This window comes from Mixophyes fleayi, chromosome 12 (assembly GCF_038048845.1).
Source record: "Mixophyes fleayi isolate aMixFle1 chromosome 12, aMixFle1.hap1, whole genome shotgun sequence".
Taxonomy (NCBI): Eukaryota; Metazoa; Chordata; class Amphibia; order Anura; family Limnodynastidae; genus Mixophyes; species Mixophyes fleayi.
This window is the reverse complement of record NC_134413.1, coordinates 23,509,115-23,524,036: the sequence shown is the minus strand read 5'-3', so window position 1 is coordinate 23,524,036 and position 14,922 is coordinate 23,509,115. Positions and strand designations below refer to the sequence as shown.

Here is a 14,922-nt window from a genome sequence, read left to right as displayed (position 1 = left end):
AGGCGGCCATGCAGCATGATGTCACAGGCAGGGAAGAGATGACGTGTGAGGGAGAGGTGGCCATACAGCATGATGTCACATGCAGGGAGGAGGTTCCGTGTGAGGGAGAGAGGCGGCCATGCAGCATGATGTCACATAAAGGGAGGAGGTGCCGTGTGAGGTAGAGAGATGGCCATGCAGCATGATGTCACAGGCAGGGAGGAGGTACCGTGTGAGGGAGAGAGGTGGCCATGCAGCATGATGTCACAGGCAGGGAGGAGGTACCGTGTGAGGGAGAGAGGTGGCCATGCAGCATGATGTCACAGGCAGGGATGAGGTACCGTGTGAGGGAGAGAGGTGGCCATGCAGCATGATGTCACAGGCACGGAGGAGGTACTGTGTGAGGGAGAGAGGTGGCCGTGCAGCATGATGTCACAGGCAGGGAGGAGGTACCGTGTGAGGGAGAGAGGTGGCCATGCAGCATGATGTCACAGGCAGGGAGGAGGTACCGTGTGAGGGAGAGAGGTGGCCATGCAGCATGATGTCACAGGCAGGGAGGAGGTACCGTGTGAGGGAGAGAGGTGGCCATGCAGCATGATGTCACAGGCACGGAGGAGGTACTGTGTGAGGGAGAGAGGTGGCCGTGCAGCATGATGTCACAGGCAGGGAGGAGGTACCGTGTGAGGGAGAGAGGCGGCCATGCAGCATGATGTCACAGGCACGGAGGAGGTGCCGTGTGAGGGAGAGAGGCGGCCATGCAGCATGATGTCACAGGCACGGAGGAGGTGCCGTGTGAGGGAGAGAGGCGGCCATGTAGCATGATGTCACAGGCACGGAGGAGGTGCCGTGTGAGGGAGAGAGGTGGCCACGCACAAAAAGGTGTGAGTGTACCCTAAAAAAGAGATGAGGGACAGTTTGCTATCCTGTCTAATTGTGGAGTGTTACCTGAGTGAATTCTGGAACATGAAACGAGCTGCCAGGAAGTGCCATTATTTCTTCTTCACTTTCCACATTTACAGTCAACTTAAATAAAAACAAGGGAGATTTTGTGAACAGAGGGAAGAGTGGTACACATCTTTATATATGGCAGTGTGCATAGTTATTATTATTATTATTTATCTGTAAGGCCCCACAGATTCTGTAGTGCCAGACAGAGACACAAGTAACAAAGATGAGGTAATACACATAAGTAGCACAGATGAGTGTGAGTAATGTTATGGGGACTCACACAGAGTGCAGCAAAAGACACAACAGGAAAACGAGGGAGTCAGACAGTAGACAGACCTGAGACAATAGGTAGAGAGGAACCTGCCCGCAAGAGCTTACAATCTACTTGCCAAATGTTCCTCATTTCAAGGGACAGTCACATGTTTTAGAGCTGTCTTTTTTGGCCTCATTTTTCGTTTTCTAAAAACAAAATATGCGTCTAGCTTTTTTGGGTTGGTGGATGCTACAGAAATTGCACAGGGTGGAAGCAGTAAAAACATCAAAGTCCAACCTACTAACAATTAAGGACTTTCCCCTTTATAACTTCGAATTGTTACTTTTTCTCCTAAAATATTGCTTGATTTAGCTATATCCTAAATTCATCATGAGAGAGAGTGATGAAACATTGGGATAACTTTATGACATGTGGCCCATTCACGTGTTTAAAATTGTTTATTACATTGGTCCAAGGGCACTTGGCAACACGATTTCTGAAAAAAGTGCCACTAGAAAATGCAAAGTGCCTCCCATTTCAAGTAAGGGGGTGAGACCCAGTTTTTAGAACCCCAGAGTTCGAATATTAAGTCCCATGACATGAAAACTTGTTTCTATACTTTAGTGTACAACTCAGAGTTCTGATGTATTAGACACACATATGCCCTCTCTCTTCCCATTGGCTGGTACAAACATTTGCACCTCTGCAGACGCTGACAACTTGGCCTGCAAATCCATGGGCTTCCCCATAAAACGGAGTTGCAAAAGTAGGAATGTGAAGTCACTCAAAGCGTGCACAAATGTGCTGTTGTACTATACTTTTGTGGTTCCTTACTGACTGGAATACTGAAACACAGACAGCAATGGAAAAACAGAGAACAGGTAAAGCCAGAATCGTGCTCACACTATTTTGTTCATCTCCATTTAATGTGTGTGAATTTCTGTAACCGACTGAAAAACATATCAAACATTTGCAGCACCATAGTGCATACGTTATTTCTGTGTGTGTGTAAACTGTAGAGCAAATACTGTTTTATTTGTCCAAGAAAGAAAATGCAGATCTGTTTCCCCGACTGCCTGGGCTTTAATCAAGTGCAACCTCATTCTGTAACTTAATCTGTTGTCTAATGTTATGGAAACAGCTTGTTTTATCACAAGTCACACAGATGTTTTCCATTACTTAGAAGCATGTAAGGTTTGGTGACATTATTGAAAAGTTGCCAAAAGCAGATTGAAGACTGAACAAAAATTACCTTTAAAAGCAGGGAGTGCTCGCAGGCGGCTTGTTTGTTATGTTGTACGAGTAATTAAAATATGAATAATTTATCTGTGCTCAATGTAATGAGAGCCCTAATGGACTGCACAGGCGTTAACCCATTAGCTTTTCAACTATATTAGAGATTGTAGATTTGCAACCTACTGAAAGGTCATCTTTCCACTTCTAGAGGGTGAACGGGGTTTACGACCAACTGTAATAGCGACAGCGATCACTCTCTGAGTCATCAGTCAACCACAAAATGTATCTGCAGGAATTGCGTAGAGCATATCCATTGCCAACAATGAGCAGTAATGTGGATGAGTTCTATTTAAAGGACGACTGTACTATAATATTCTTGTTATAGTATATACGGGCAGCACGGTGGCGTAGTGGTTAGCACGTTTGCCTTACAGCACTGGGGTCATGAGTTCAATTCCCGACCATGGCCTTATCTGTGAGGAGTTTGTATGTTCTCCCCGTGTTTGCGTGGGTTTCCTCCGGGTGCTCCGGTTTCCTCCCACACTCCAAAAACATACTGGTAGGTTAATTAGCTCTCTGTCTGTGTGTGTGTTTGCCTGTCCATGTCTGTATGTTAGGGAATTTAGACTGTAAGCCCAATGGGGCAGGGACTGATGTGAATGAGTTCTCTGTACAGCACTGCGGAATTAGTGGCGCTATATAAATAAATGATGATGATGATGATGATAGGTTCTAGAATGGTGCTAATCAGTCTGTTTGTAGAGCTGATCCAGTTAGTACACTTCCATTCTGCAATGTAGGCATCTCCCGCTGACTAGGTGATGCCAACAGGAGACATTTGAAAAAGAGGCAGAAGCGGCAGATTTGAAGCGCTTACTAGAACACCACTACTGATAAAATCCAGTCTAAAAATAAGAAAAAGAAATGTTAAAAAAAAAGGGCTGCCCTACTCCATGGGCACAAATGAAAAAAAAAAAAAAATAGGAACTATTGATAGATGGGTATTGAGGGGAGGCAAATAAGTTTACAGTTAGAATTCGTGCTTGCTCCAGCACCAGCACACTCTGTGCCACCAAAACTAAGCAGTGTCCTCAAATTGGCATGAAGAGAAATATAGCTTTTTAGTTTACATCAGCTGAGGAACAATAACAGACAAAAATCATGAATAGGTTTCCATAATTCATACACAAAGAGAGAGAGAATGCTCTATATCCAGCATATAGCACAGACCTTGCACTGGGTTAGAGTACACATAGAATACTGTATATTGTGACAAGTCTGCAGTCTCTACTAAATGTGAGGTAATAAGCAGGAAAAGGCAAACTAATCACTGTCCTAAGGATGCTGCAGACACGCTAACCAAAACCACAGATGTACTTGTTCTGTCTACCACACTGTAGTTAGAATAAACCACAACAACATATGAATTTGTTTATCTATATAAGGGTAAAAACAAAAAAAAAGGATGGGAGTTGTTGTGTTCATATACAGATATAAATAAGAACACTCATAGGTATTTGTAAGCATTAAAAAAAAGATGATTGGAGTGAATGGACAGGCTGCATAAAAGATTATATATATATATATATATATATATATATATATATATATATATATATATATATATATATATATATATATATATATATATATATAGATATAGATATATATATATATAGATATAGATATATATATATATATAGATATCATCTATATTTATCTATACACACAAATGTTTAATCATCCCAGATATTGCATTAATGTTAAGATTGTACACACAAGTCACAGGTTATGCAAAGTAAATTCGGTTTAAAAATATACATATACACAATAAAGTCACAGTAACCTGGAAATATACTAAACACAAGCAGAGAGATATGTAAATTCCTGTGGTTGGAAACCACAATTAACATGCAATTTCCTTGTGAATTTTTTACTGCTTAGAAGAACAAATGACTAAAGTTATAATGTTTATTACCAATCACGGGCAAACATAAGGAGCCAGGTATTGGGTAATTGAGACGTTGAAACATTTATTTCCCATCTCCCATGTGAAACCTCAGCAGAGGTCATCTTGTGCTGCTCCCTTCTGACCCAAATCCTTGACTTGCAGCCTGAACGAAGGAATCCACCCGTTGACAGCCCACTCCACTGGCACCTTAAATCAACATTATTTTGTCCATCCCTGGCAATTACCAAAAATGAGGTGACATTCAGAGTACTATGACCATTGGCTGAGCAGTGAACAGTGCTTGAGATTCCTACCTGTACGTCAGTTTTGGCCGGACTGGGTGTTCGAGGTGTTGGGTTTGTACTTGGAGCTCTCTGGCTTGTGTCGGGGCTGTCACTGCCTATACTATCTATATCAACACAGGGCAACACCTAGGAAAAGAGCAAGCACATTACCAATGGGATCAATCATCAACAGCAGTCAAAATGTATTATTATGTTTGTTATCTTTATATTTAATACTGTAGCTTTAAGATAAATAAAAGTGCTGTTTTGGTTTGGCAAAATTAGAAAAATAAGCGATTTTATTTATTTTTCCAGCATGAGCTGTTCCTTTCAGAATAGCCATACAAAGTAAGGAATTCTATCAATAAATGCAGAATATGAGAAAATCAGCCCCTTCTATTGGCTATAAACCAAAGTGCACACATTAAGCACAAAGAACACACTAAGCATAATTAGAAATATAGGCCTAATCAACTGTATAACATGGCTTGTGGAATGAATGTAAGGAAACCTAAACGAACGGTCTTTCTGGAAAAGAAGCTGAATTTACTCAGTTGCATTAGCCTGTACACTACAAATGATGGTGATAGAAATTTGGTTATAGGCAGATAAAGCTATGAATTTATGGGTGGGGGGGGGCTACGCCAAAATGAAAGCGGTCAATGCCTTCATTTACGTGGCCAAGTGACAGCGATCTGACTGTTAGGCGACGGGACGGCACGGTGGCACAGTGTTTAGCATTGCAGTCTCACTTCCTGGGGCCATGAGTTTGATATTTTTCCCATATATATATATATATATATTACACATGTGTTTAGGACAGAGACAAGTGAAATCTGTCACATACCTGGACACTAAGCTGCGGGGGATCCTTCTTCTCAGACTTCATCTCCACCACTGCTACGTTGGGTTTCATGGTGTTTGCCTGGAGCTTAGGTAATATGGGTGGGGCAGACACATGTACTGTTACTGAATGAGGTCGAGCAAGGATTACAGATGACGGTAAAGGAGCAGCCCCGTCAAACCGTGACCTCCCTGAAACCAAAATAGTGTTACAGATAAATACACCGGATAGATGCCTTCAGGTCCCCCGATATGCATGTTGACCTGACAAATAGCATTCCACAGTCTCCATAATATTACCACTGGATGGCATTACTCTATTAGTGTCTGAGGATGTTTTATTTTAAGACCTAGGAGGTTCTCTAAAAATAGATAAAAGCATAACATTATGTTTTTTCCATATATGGAAATAAAAAATAAATATATACTGAATACATCATAGAGCGCTGGTTCATCACAATCCATTGGATATGTCTAAGGGATATAACAGATGGCTGAAACTGCTGCACTTGTAGATGCAATGTTGACCATCACAATGTCTACACCATAAGGTCGACACAGCTAAAGGGTAGGCTGGCAGCACTAGGTTTGGTTAAGCTACTTTTCTTTTTTTGGGGAGGGAAGTTCGCTTATCTTAAACATTTAGTTCAGTTTTGTTTTTTTAGCCTGTACTTCTGTTTTAAATCTACTACTTTATGTCGACATTACAACCTTTAGTCATTTTATATGTCTACCTTTTACCTGTGTTGACCTAATAGGCATGTCGATATTCTGTCTACCTTTTAACTGTGTCGACATTATGACTGTCGATTTTCTGGTGTAAACACTGTGAATGTCGACATGTTAACGGTCAACATTGCATACCCAACCCGTTTTAATTTTTATATAAGGATGATGGAGACCACTTTATGAATAATACATATGAAACCAGTGTTATTCCAGTGAGGAATTTAGACTAATTCAATATTCACTGTAAAACATTGCGGAATATGGTGGAGCCATAACAAATAAACAATAATGCATTTTTAAAAAATGAATAAGGAAATGGTACAGACAACATACTGCCAATGTATTACAACACACAGTGGTTGGTTGGTGAAGGGACAGCCAGCCAGATGCTTGCTCTATTGCCAACACCACCTCCTCCATTGTGGCCGCCATCCAGCTGCGCCTACCATTCGGGGATACTCAAGCTGTGTATTCTGCTTTTTTGTCCACTGCTCTACCTCCTAGAGGGCACATAACCCACAATCTCTGTCCTCCTACTGTATATGGAAAAATATATTACATAGCATCCCATGAATTTTACCCGACTTACCCTGAATTACTGCATGACTTATAACTCTAGTGAAGAGAGAGGTTATATAAGCTGTTGATCAACTACAACCTCTGTCATCTTCACCCAGCAAAGGAGTTAAACAATTATAATTTGATATGTGCTTCATGATCAAAAGACCAATTGACTCATTTTTTTCTAGTTGGCGTCTGCTAACCACAGAAAAAAAGTAATATACATTTTGATCATAAAAGGCAATTGTAGATTTAACGGCTAAATTAAAAACATTTTTGTTCCCAGACTAATTGGTGGAGGTCCAGAGTCATATGAGGTGACATGTATATTACATATCTGAATAACAGAACAACCTGAAGTGACATCTAGTGGCAGAAACAAAAACAAATGATTCAAAGCAAATTACAGGTATGATCACTTTGGTTACAGTAATGTCACATGACTTTGCAAAATTCTAACAGTCAGAAGGTAGGAGAACAGTTGCAGACTTAGCTGATAAAGTGTGGAAGCTCAGGCAGTCAATCAATATTCTAATTTACACAGTACCTCTAATGCTGAGCAATACTGAATGAGTACAGTTTAAACATAGAGGAGGCAGCTGTAGTGTGGTATGAACCAAGTTGTTAACAGAATGCAGCCTATCAATTCACTAGGTAGCAGTGATGCATTAAAAGTGGCTGAGTGATGTCATTGGTTCCTGGTGAATCGCATGCTCATGGCAAAACTATATCAGTGTTAAAGTGAAATAAACGATTATAGGTTATTAAGATGAGTATTTACCCTTTGATATTAGAGGTTGAAAAGAACTAGTTAGGCACTCTCCCCGCATATATCTCCCTTGGTGGAGGTGTCAAACTCTATGTAGACAGGAGAGACATGTGAGTAAATCAGGAGATTTGTTTCTAAACACCCCACCACTTTGTGCTCTTCTCCTGCGGGACCAATGGGGTGGGTTTGTAACTAGCAGGGTTCATACTAATGTGCTGTTTGATGACTGAAGTGTTGTTGTAATAAATATGCTGAAAACTTAGACAAACGTTTAAAAGGTAAACCCATTTCAGAAATCTACACTTAAAATGTTCTACATATTTATTTTAAACACATTACCAGTCAAGTAGTCTTTATCTCATTATAGAATCATACGTTTCCCCATAGAATGTCTTGTCTAGGCTCTTGAGAACAATGTTTGTAACCTCGTGTATTATCTAGTACGAATCATGATGTACAAAACAGAACTAGATGTTTCATTCTGTAAATGACAGTGTGTTTCTTACCAAGTGGAATAGCCATTGGAATGAGCTGTCCCTCCATTGGAAAGCATGTACCAGTCTCTCTGGATGGATTGAACACATATTGAGGGCCATAATCCTTCGGTACTGAAAACTCAGGAGATTTGATAACTGCTCTCGATAACTCCGGGGAACTGGTCTGTATTTTGGCAGACTTTAGCTTTACACCTGCAAAATAGATGCTTGCAGACTCCATAACAGATCTTCAACATTCCACAACAGTAACTACTGCATTCTTTCTGCAGACTAGTGTTCTGTACAGTCCAACAATAACGAGTGAAATGAAAACTTGGAAAACATAAGCTCTGCAGAACTCAGGACTGCATTTGTAACAACTGTAAGATTAAACATAAAAAAAAAAAAAAAAAAAAAGTAAAATAAAATAAAAAATATCTGAAGCACAATAAACCCTGGTAACATGTGGTAGTAACACATAAGCAGAAAATAAACCTCATTTACAAACCAAAAAATATGTGGACCTGCTTCTTTATTTGCAAACGTGCCCCTTTTCATCATCAGTGTATTACCAATTCTACAAAATACAAATTCAATATAAGAATATAACTAGTACATACCAGAGAAACAAATCAGGTGCCAGTAAAAAGACAGGGGGCGGAGAGTTTCCTGTTTGTGAGAGCTTACAGTCTAGAGGGGGGGAACTTATCTACTCTCTCTTTATCAATATATTAAAATGTGTTGTTTTTTTATGTTTGTTTTCACTATAGTTCTAAACTCACTTACCTCTTACAGTCTCCAGAACTTTCGGCCTTTGTGGTTTAGACTTGGGAGATGGAGATTTAAATCGAAGGTATGGTCCCTTTTTGAGAGTTCTACGGTGCCCTTGATAGACAGGTGTCCCATAAACTCGGTTCAGGACTTCTTCATCCATCAGACAGGACTCATTAACCTTCTCAGGTACCTAGATAAATCGCATGTGATAATGTGAGATACAGGAGGATACGCTGCTAGATATACTATTTACAGACTGCAGGGACACAACATATCTTTGACTTAATAGTGTATTGCAAAATATAAACGTGAAAGCTTCTCGTAAGCTTTATTTGAAAAGTGTAAACAATCATTTAAATATGACATCACATACAAGAGAAAAAAATGAATGAGTCAGAACTATATAAGAACAGCCATTCCCAAAGTGGACAACAGAGACGTGGCGTAAGAAACACATGACGTGTGTACAGACACTATAATACACGTGCACTAATTCCTGGTCGAATGCTACCAAGACACATGTGTGACAGATGGCCGACTCCTAGCGAAGGATATTTACCTCCCATAGGCCTATATAATGACTATGTATTGAACACACACCTGTGTAAGAAGGCCATTACTCTATACTGCTTCACGCTGCCCAAACTAAATGGTTGCTGCACTTACTATCTAATCCAATATACAAGGTAACGCTACATAAAGTGAAAATTTTTAATGCAAACAATAACCTTATGCTGAAACAAGAGGCACAGAGATCCCTTCTCATACGGTCATACATGTCAGAAACGTGTGAAATGTACATAGTCACCATTTACGATCCACTGGTACTAGGGCCCCTAAATAGGGCTCCCACAGTAACATTGCTGACATTGATTTACTGGCTACCTGCCGCACTTCTCTAACAAGTCAGGCGCTATCAAAACATCTTCAGCACTGAGGGGTCATTTGTAGGGAAGTGTTGGATGGATTAGTGATGATGGATTGCTTCTGTGTCACACTGGGGCCGTGTTTACATGATCCTAATGTATTTTCCAGTCTACTTCCCCACACATGATGCTTGAGTAGGGACGACACTTCTGTGGCAAGCTAAAATGCTTTCAGTCCTTAGCTATGACCTACTCCCTTCCTACCCACTATATTTAATGTCATTTAGAATAGGCAGGCAAAACAGGATGGCGTTGTTAAACAAGAATTGTGGAGACAAAATGGAACAACATAAAACACTTCAAAACAACAACAACCACCTAAGCAAAATATAACAAAGTCTAAACTTAAATTTATGTTTTGTTGGTTCTCAAGTCAACAAATATTTTAGTGATGCAATAAGCTAGATTACAGAAGCACTAACATCTATCCACATTTATTGCCAGATTACAAACATAAACTTTCACTTATCAACATATTCCTTATAATAAAAGCTTGTTCATTTCTGAAGGGTGAAGGAATTTAGGTTGTTCTGTTGCAATTATTTTGTTGTGTGTTTTGTTTATATTAACCTGGAAGACAAAAGCCAGATGATGTGTCACAGGAATGATCTGTACACATCAGCAATTTGGATACAATAGCGGGAAATTACACTGTGCCTATGTGCGTTGGTCCTAAGATTCCCCATTGGATCATATTAAGACAGCTTCTTTACTAGGGCGGGCGATTGGCAACAACAAACGCTGCATGCAGCATCTAAAGCTGGGTACACACTACACTGTTTTTGCATAATAATCGGCTAAAACAGCCGACATACGACCGCTCGTTCAAAACTCGGGTCAGTGTGTGCAGTGACACGATGGTCGAAAGTCTGCCCAAATGGACGATTATCGCCTCATTTGGTTGGTCGTACCGTTTAATATTTTCGTTCCAATCTCGTTTCCGCTGTGTAGTGTGTATAAACTTCCGACCGATCCACAACAGTGAGTACGAAATTACAGTCACTGCTCACGACAACATGGCTGTAAAAAGTCGCTAAAGGGACGTCCGCTCTTCCCTTTATCGTCCTAAACAAGGCTAGTGTGTATACAGTCCATGGACCGAGCGATCGGAACATCGATCGCATGTAACATTGCTCGGCATAAAAAGTTGGTCGAAATTTCTGTAGTGTGTACCCAGCTTAACAGTGTTCACCAGGAGAATTTAAAAGACCGTTTACATTAACTGCTAGGGTGCCAAAGGCAATTGATTTTGTACTAGCGATCTAAGTGACCAAGAAATCTAAATTGCAAGTTGGGTTATATATAAGAGCTACTAATAACAGAAATATAAGGGAGCTCATCATATTAGAAGATAAAATTGTGCTTGTAAGAGGGAGATACTCTCTTATACACAGCATATAGCTCAGTAATCTTACTAAGGAAAACTACAGTCACACTTTCTGGAGGTCATTCTGGATACCAGAGAACAATCGCTCAATCTCAACTACCAGAAACGTAAATATAACGTCCAATATCTCAGCTCTATCAAGGTCTGGAAACTTTTACTTATTTATAAATAAATGACAACTTGGATTTTAGTTGCAGAGTTCCTCCAAATAGCCGATTGTCCCTTGGCGCTAGGTATCTGCAACTTCTCAATCGTGACCGATAAAACATTTTGTAAATACAAATCTCTGAATTAGATAAACACAGTTATAAGAACGTAGCGACTGCCAAAAATAAGATGTTCCCTTCCTTACTTAGACATTAAATAACTCCAGTGGCCCGGAACACTTTTAGGTAAACCTAAAACATGTCCAGACATAAAACTCCAAAACATATATTGTTCTATGTTGCTATATGTTATGGAAAGATCTGTCTGTGTCACAAAGGCTAAGCTCAAGTCATGGAGACATGCACAAGACCCTCTGTGATGACCTGTGGTTATCCGAGCAGCAAATGTAACTGTCCTCATACTGCATCAGAGGCACCACGTCTCCGAAGTACGAATCGCTACAAGAGTTATGTTTTAAGATAGATCCTGAAGATGAAACTGGGCTGCATTGAATTTAAAATGACGAAACAACCACCCAGCCGTCATCTGTATAGTTTGGATGTTCCCATACGTTTGTGCGGGTTTCCTCCAAGTGCGCCAGTTTCTGCTCAAAGTACAAGAACATATCGGAGTGTTAAGAGGCTTGTCATTAAATTGGTGTAAGTATGCGTATAAATAGTGTAAGGGTGCGTTTATGTGCAGGTAGCAGAGCACTAGATTCTAACCTCTACCAAGGTGAGTACATAGACATTCTATGACTGTGAAGGGCTTAATAATACATTTGTGCTATATACATATGTCAGTATTATAATTACTAAGTGGACTACCCTTTTATTATATGTAGAAATAACACAAAATAGCATGTAAAGAATAAAAATAAATGGATATAAATGGATAAAATTTCCTTTTAAGAAGAAAAGATATATAAATGCTTAGTGGCGTCTGTGTGGAAAAAAAAAACAAGTTGCAGCGCCACCTGCTGGGCAGAGTTATACACTGACCTACTAAATTCTTAGTGTGTGTGGGAAAAAAAAATCAAAAAGGGCTGAAATTTGGTAGGGCTCAAACTCATTTTCGTGAGGTAATTTTACCTCATGAACACACATGTGTAGAGGCGTGCGTTAGTGTGTGTGTGTGTGGAAAAAACAATTTTCTCAGAAAGGGCTCATCCAATTGACCTGAAATTTGGTATACTGACATTATTTGACAAAAAAATTAGAATAGTCAAGTCAGTTAACTTCCATCATCCCCCCTTCCCCCCGTGGGAGGGGTAGTAAAGGCTAAATTTATAAGTTGAGGGGTCAAATTCATTTTCGTGAGGTAATTTTACCTCATGAACACACATTAAAAAGGGCGCTTGCGTCGGGAAGTAACGATCTTCCCCTGAGGAGGCCTGGGCTAGGTCCAAATGTATGACAAGAACCTTTTTAAGACCTTAAGTAGCTTGATTTGACTAGAATGCATGAGTATCATGCACGGGTTAACTTATATATATATATATATATATATATATATATATATATATATACACAGAATTCTCTATCTATATCTATCTATCTCTATATATATCTAGATCTAGACCTGTATATCTATATCTATATCTATATATCCATCTCTATCCATGAACTGAATAGATATTGCGGCATAATGAAGGTAGCATTGTACAGCTGAGCTCTTATTACTGTGATAGAAAATACTGGATAGGACAGATGTTTGCAGGACCAGAACCACATAATAACTAACCTCCCTGGATCTCACCTTTGAACCTCCCTCTTTCTTCAGCAAGACTCTGCTGTGCTGTCCTGTCATCTTCTCTCCACTCTGCTTACACTGAGCCTTGGCCGAGACCCCAGCTGAAGGCTTTGCACTCCTCAGTGTACTTCTCGCTGGAGCTTTGATGTCCCGATCTCTATTATTCTTAATGTCTTTGGTGCTTCCTGCATTTCTCCTCTGTGCAGACTCTTGAACTCTGTCATCGGGTTTCTTTTTCCTATAATCCTTCTTTGCCAGTTCATCCTGGAGAAAATGGTTAATCTGTTAAAAAGACTGACAAAAATATCCAACAAAATACCTAATAACGGTACAGGACATATTGTACAGTTATTCGTCACTTTAAGGCACACAAATTCTATTTTCCCCTTTTTATAGAAAGGTCTAATGTCAATCATAAGCAATTAATATACTGTGGGCAGCACGGTGGCTTAGTGGTTAGCACTTCTGCCTCACAGCACTGGGGTCATGAGTTCAATTCCCGACCATGACCTTATCTGTGTGGAGTTTGTATGTTCTTCCAGTGTTTACGTGGGTTTCCTCCAGGTGCTCTGGTTTCCTCCCACACTCCAAAAACATACTAGTAGGTTTATTGGCTGCTATCAAAATCTGACGTACGTGTGTGTGTGTGTGTGTGTGTGTAAATTTAGACTGTAAGCTCCAATGGGGCAGAGACTGATGTGAATGAGTTCTCTGTACAGCGCTGTGGAATTAGTGGCACTATATAAATAAGTGATGATGATGATACAAAATATTCATGATGAAAGACATCATTTAGCTTCTATAAAAGATGCTGCTAAGCCTGCTAGCAGAGCATACCAGTCACTATTAAGCTATTGGTTTTGTTGTCTCTCTCCCACAATCCCTCTTTCTCCATCAGCCAACGAGGGCCCATAGAGTCCCCTATAGGACATTGGTACTTATGAAGCAGCTATGACTGCAGCATGGCCCCTCGCTCAAATGGATTTCAGCTATTCGGTCTATAAAGACACAGCCAGCAGCTCCTGCTCTCCTCTGAGTTCTCAGCTGCAGGGAAGTATCTGTAGCTGGGGTGGGATTGTTTAGGGGGTTGTGCGAGGCATTTTCTACACTTTTTTTCTGCTGGGTTCTGTGTCCAACTATACTTTACTCCCTTTTCCTATACTGGGCATTTTACAATTATGATGGATAAAAGAACAATTCCATGTCTACTCTGGCAGGGCTTGTGTAAAATGTGACACTAAGCTGCCAACTGGACATTCTGGCATGGGTTCTTTATGCGCAGCTTGCGAGGTGGACGGTCCTCTGTCATGCACGTCCACAGCTTGAGTCAGTTGATTTAAAGTTTCCCATGTGGATACCGGTTTCTCGCTTAGCCATTTCCATGGTTGTTTATGAATATAAGGATACTCTTCCTACAAAACCATCTTTTCAACCTAAGGTGGTTTCCATGTTCCATTTAGATCAAGTCATTGTAATTCCAGCACTGGCTCGGAATCGATCTACAAAGGAAGAGGGATCTTTTCATTCCTTGGATGTCGTTAGGGCCTTGTAGATATACGATGTAAGGACGCTAGATGTCAGAAAATAAGAGGGGGCAGACAGAAGCCTGTACGAGCAGGAGGCAAAACAGCGATTATAGGTAACATGGACCAGAGACCACTGTACTTTTTACAACAACCAATGAACCGTGTTCTCTTGTACTGTAGATTAGGTATTTCAGCACTGAGCATCTGTGGTTCATTCTGTTTCTGCCTCACCGTGACTGTAAGGATCAATTGGCTCAGATCTCTCCATCCATCATCCCTGTTAGGAAGGGTTTAAAAGCAATGTCTGTGCATTTAATTAACTATTTCATTAAATGGTTAACTTAACCTGTGACATTTGTTAAAATATTACTTTACAATGTT

At 40.3% G+C, this 14,922-nt stretch overlaps 1 protein-coding gene across 5 annotated transcripts in view; it reads right to left on the bottom strand.

Moving 5' to 3' along the window:
* KIAA0586 (KIAA0586 ortholog) overlaps window positions 1-14,922 on the bottom strand; it is a 170,600-nt gene that overhangs the window by 130,780 nt on the left and 24,898 nt on the right. For 4 of the 5 annotated variants that reach the window (XR_012680255.1, XM_075192980.1, XM_075192976.1 and 1 more), the window contains exons 14-19: window positions 13,022-13,279; window positions 8,816-8,993; window positions 8,060-8,242; window positions 5,499-5,686; window positions 4,682-4,798; window positions 925-1,002 (exon numbers count right to left, since the gene is read on the bottom strand). Coding sequence is in view for 4 of the 5 variants with exons in the window: in XM_075192980.1 (XP_075049081.1) it covers window positions 925-1,002; window positions 4,682-4,798; window positions 5,499-5,686; window positions 8,060-8,242; window positions 8,816-8,993; window positions 13,022-13,279 (1,002 nt within the window). In the remaining variant the exon portion in view is untranslated. The remainder of the gene's footprint in view (window positions 1-924; window positions 1,003-4,681; window positions 4,799-5,498; window positions 5,687-8,059; window positions 8,243-8,815; window positions 8,994-13,021; window positions 13,280-14,922) is intronic. The other variant, XM_075192979.1, reaches the window with a different exon arrangement.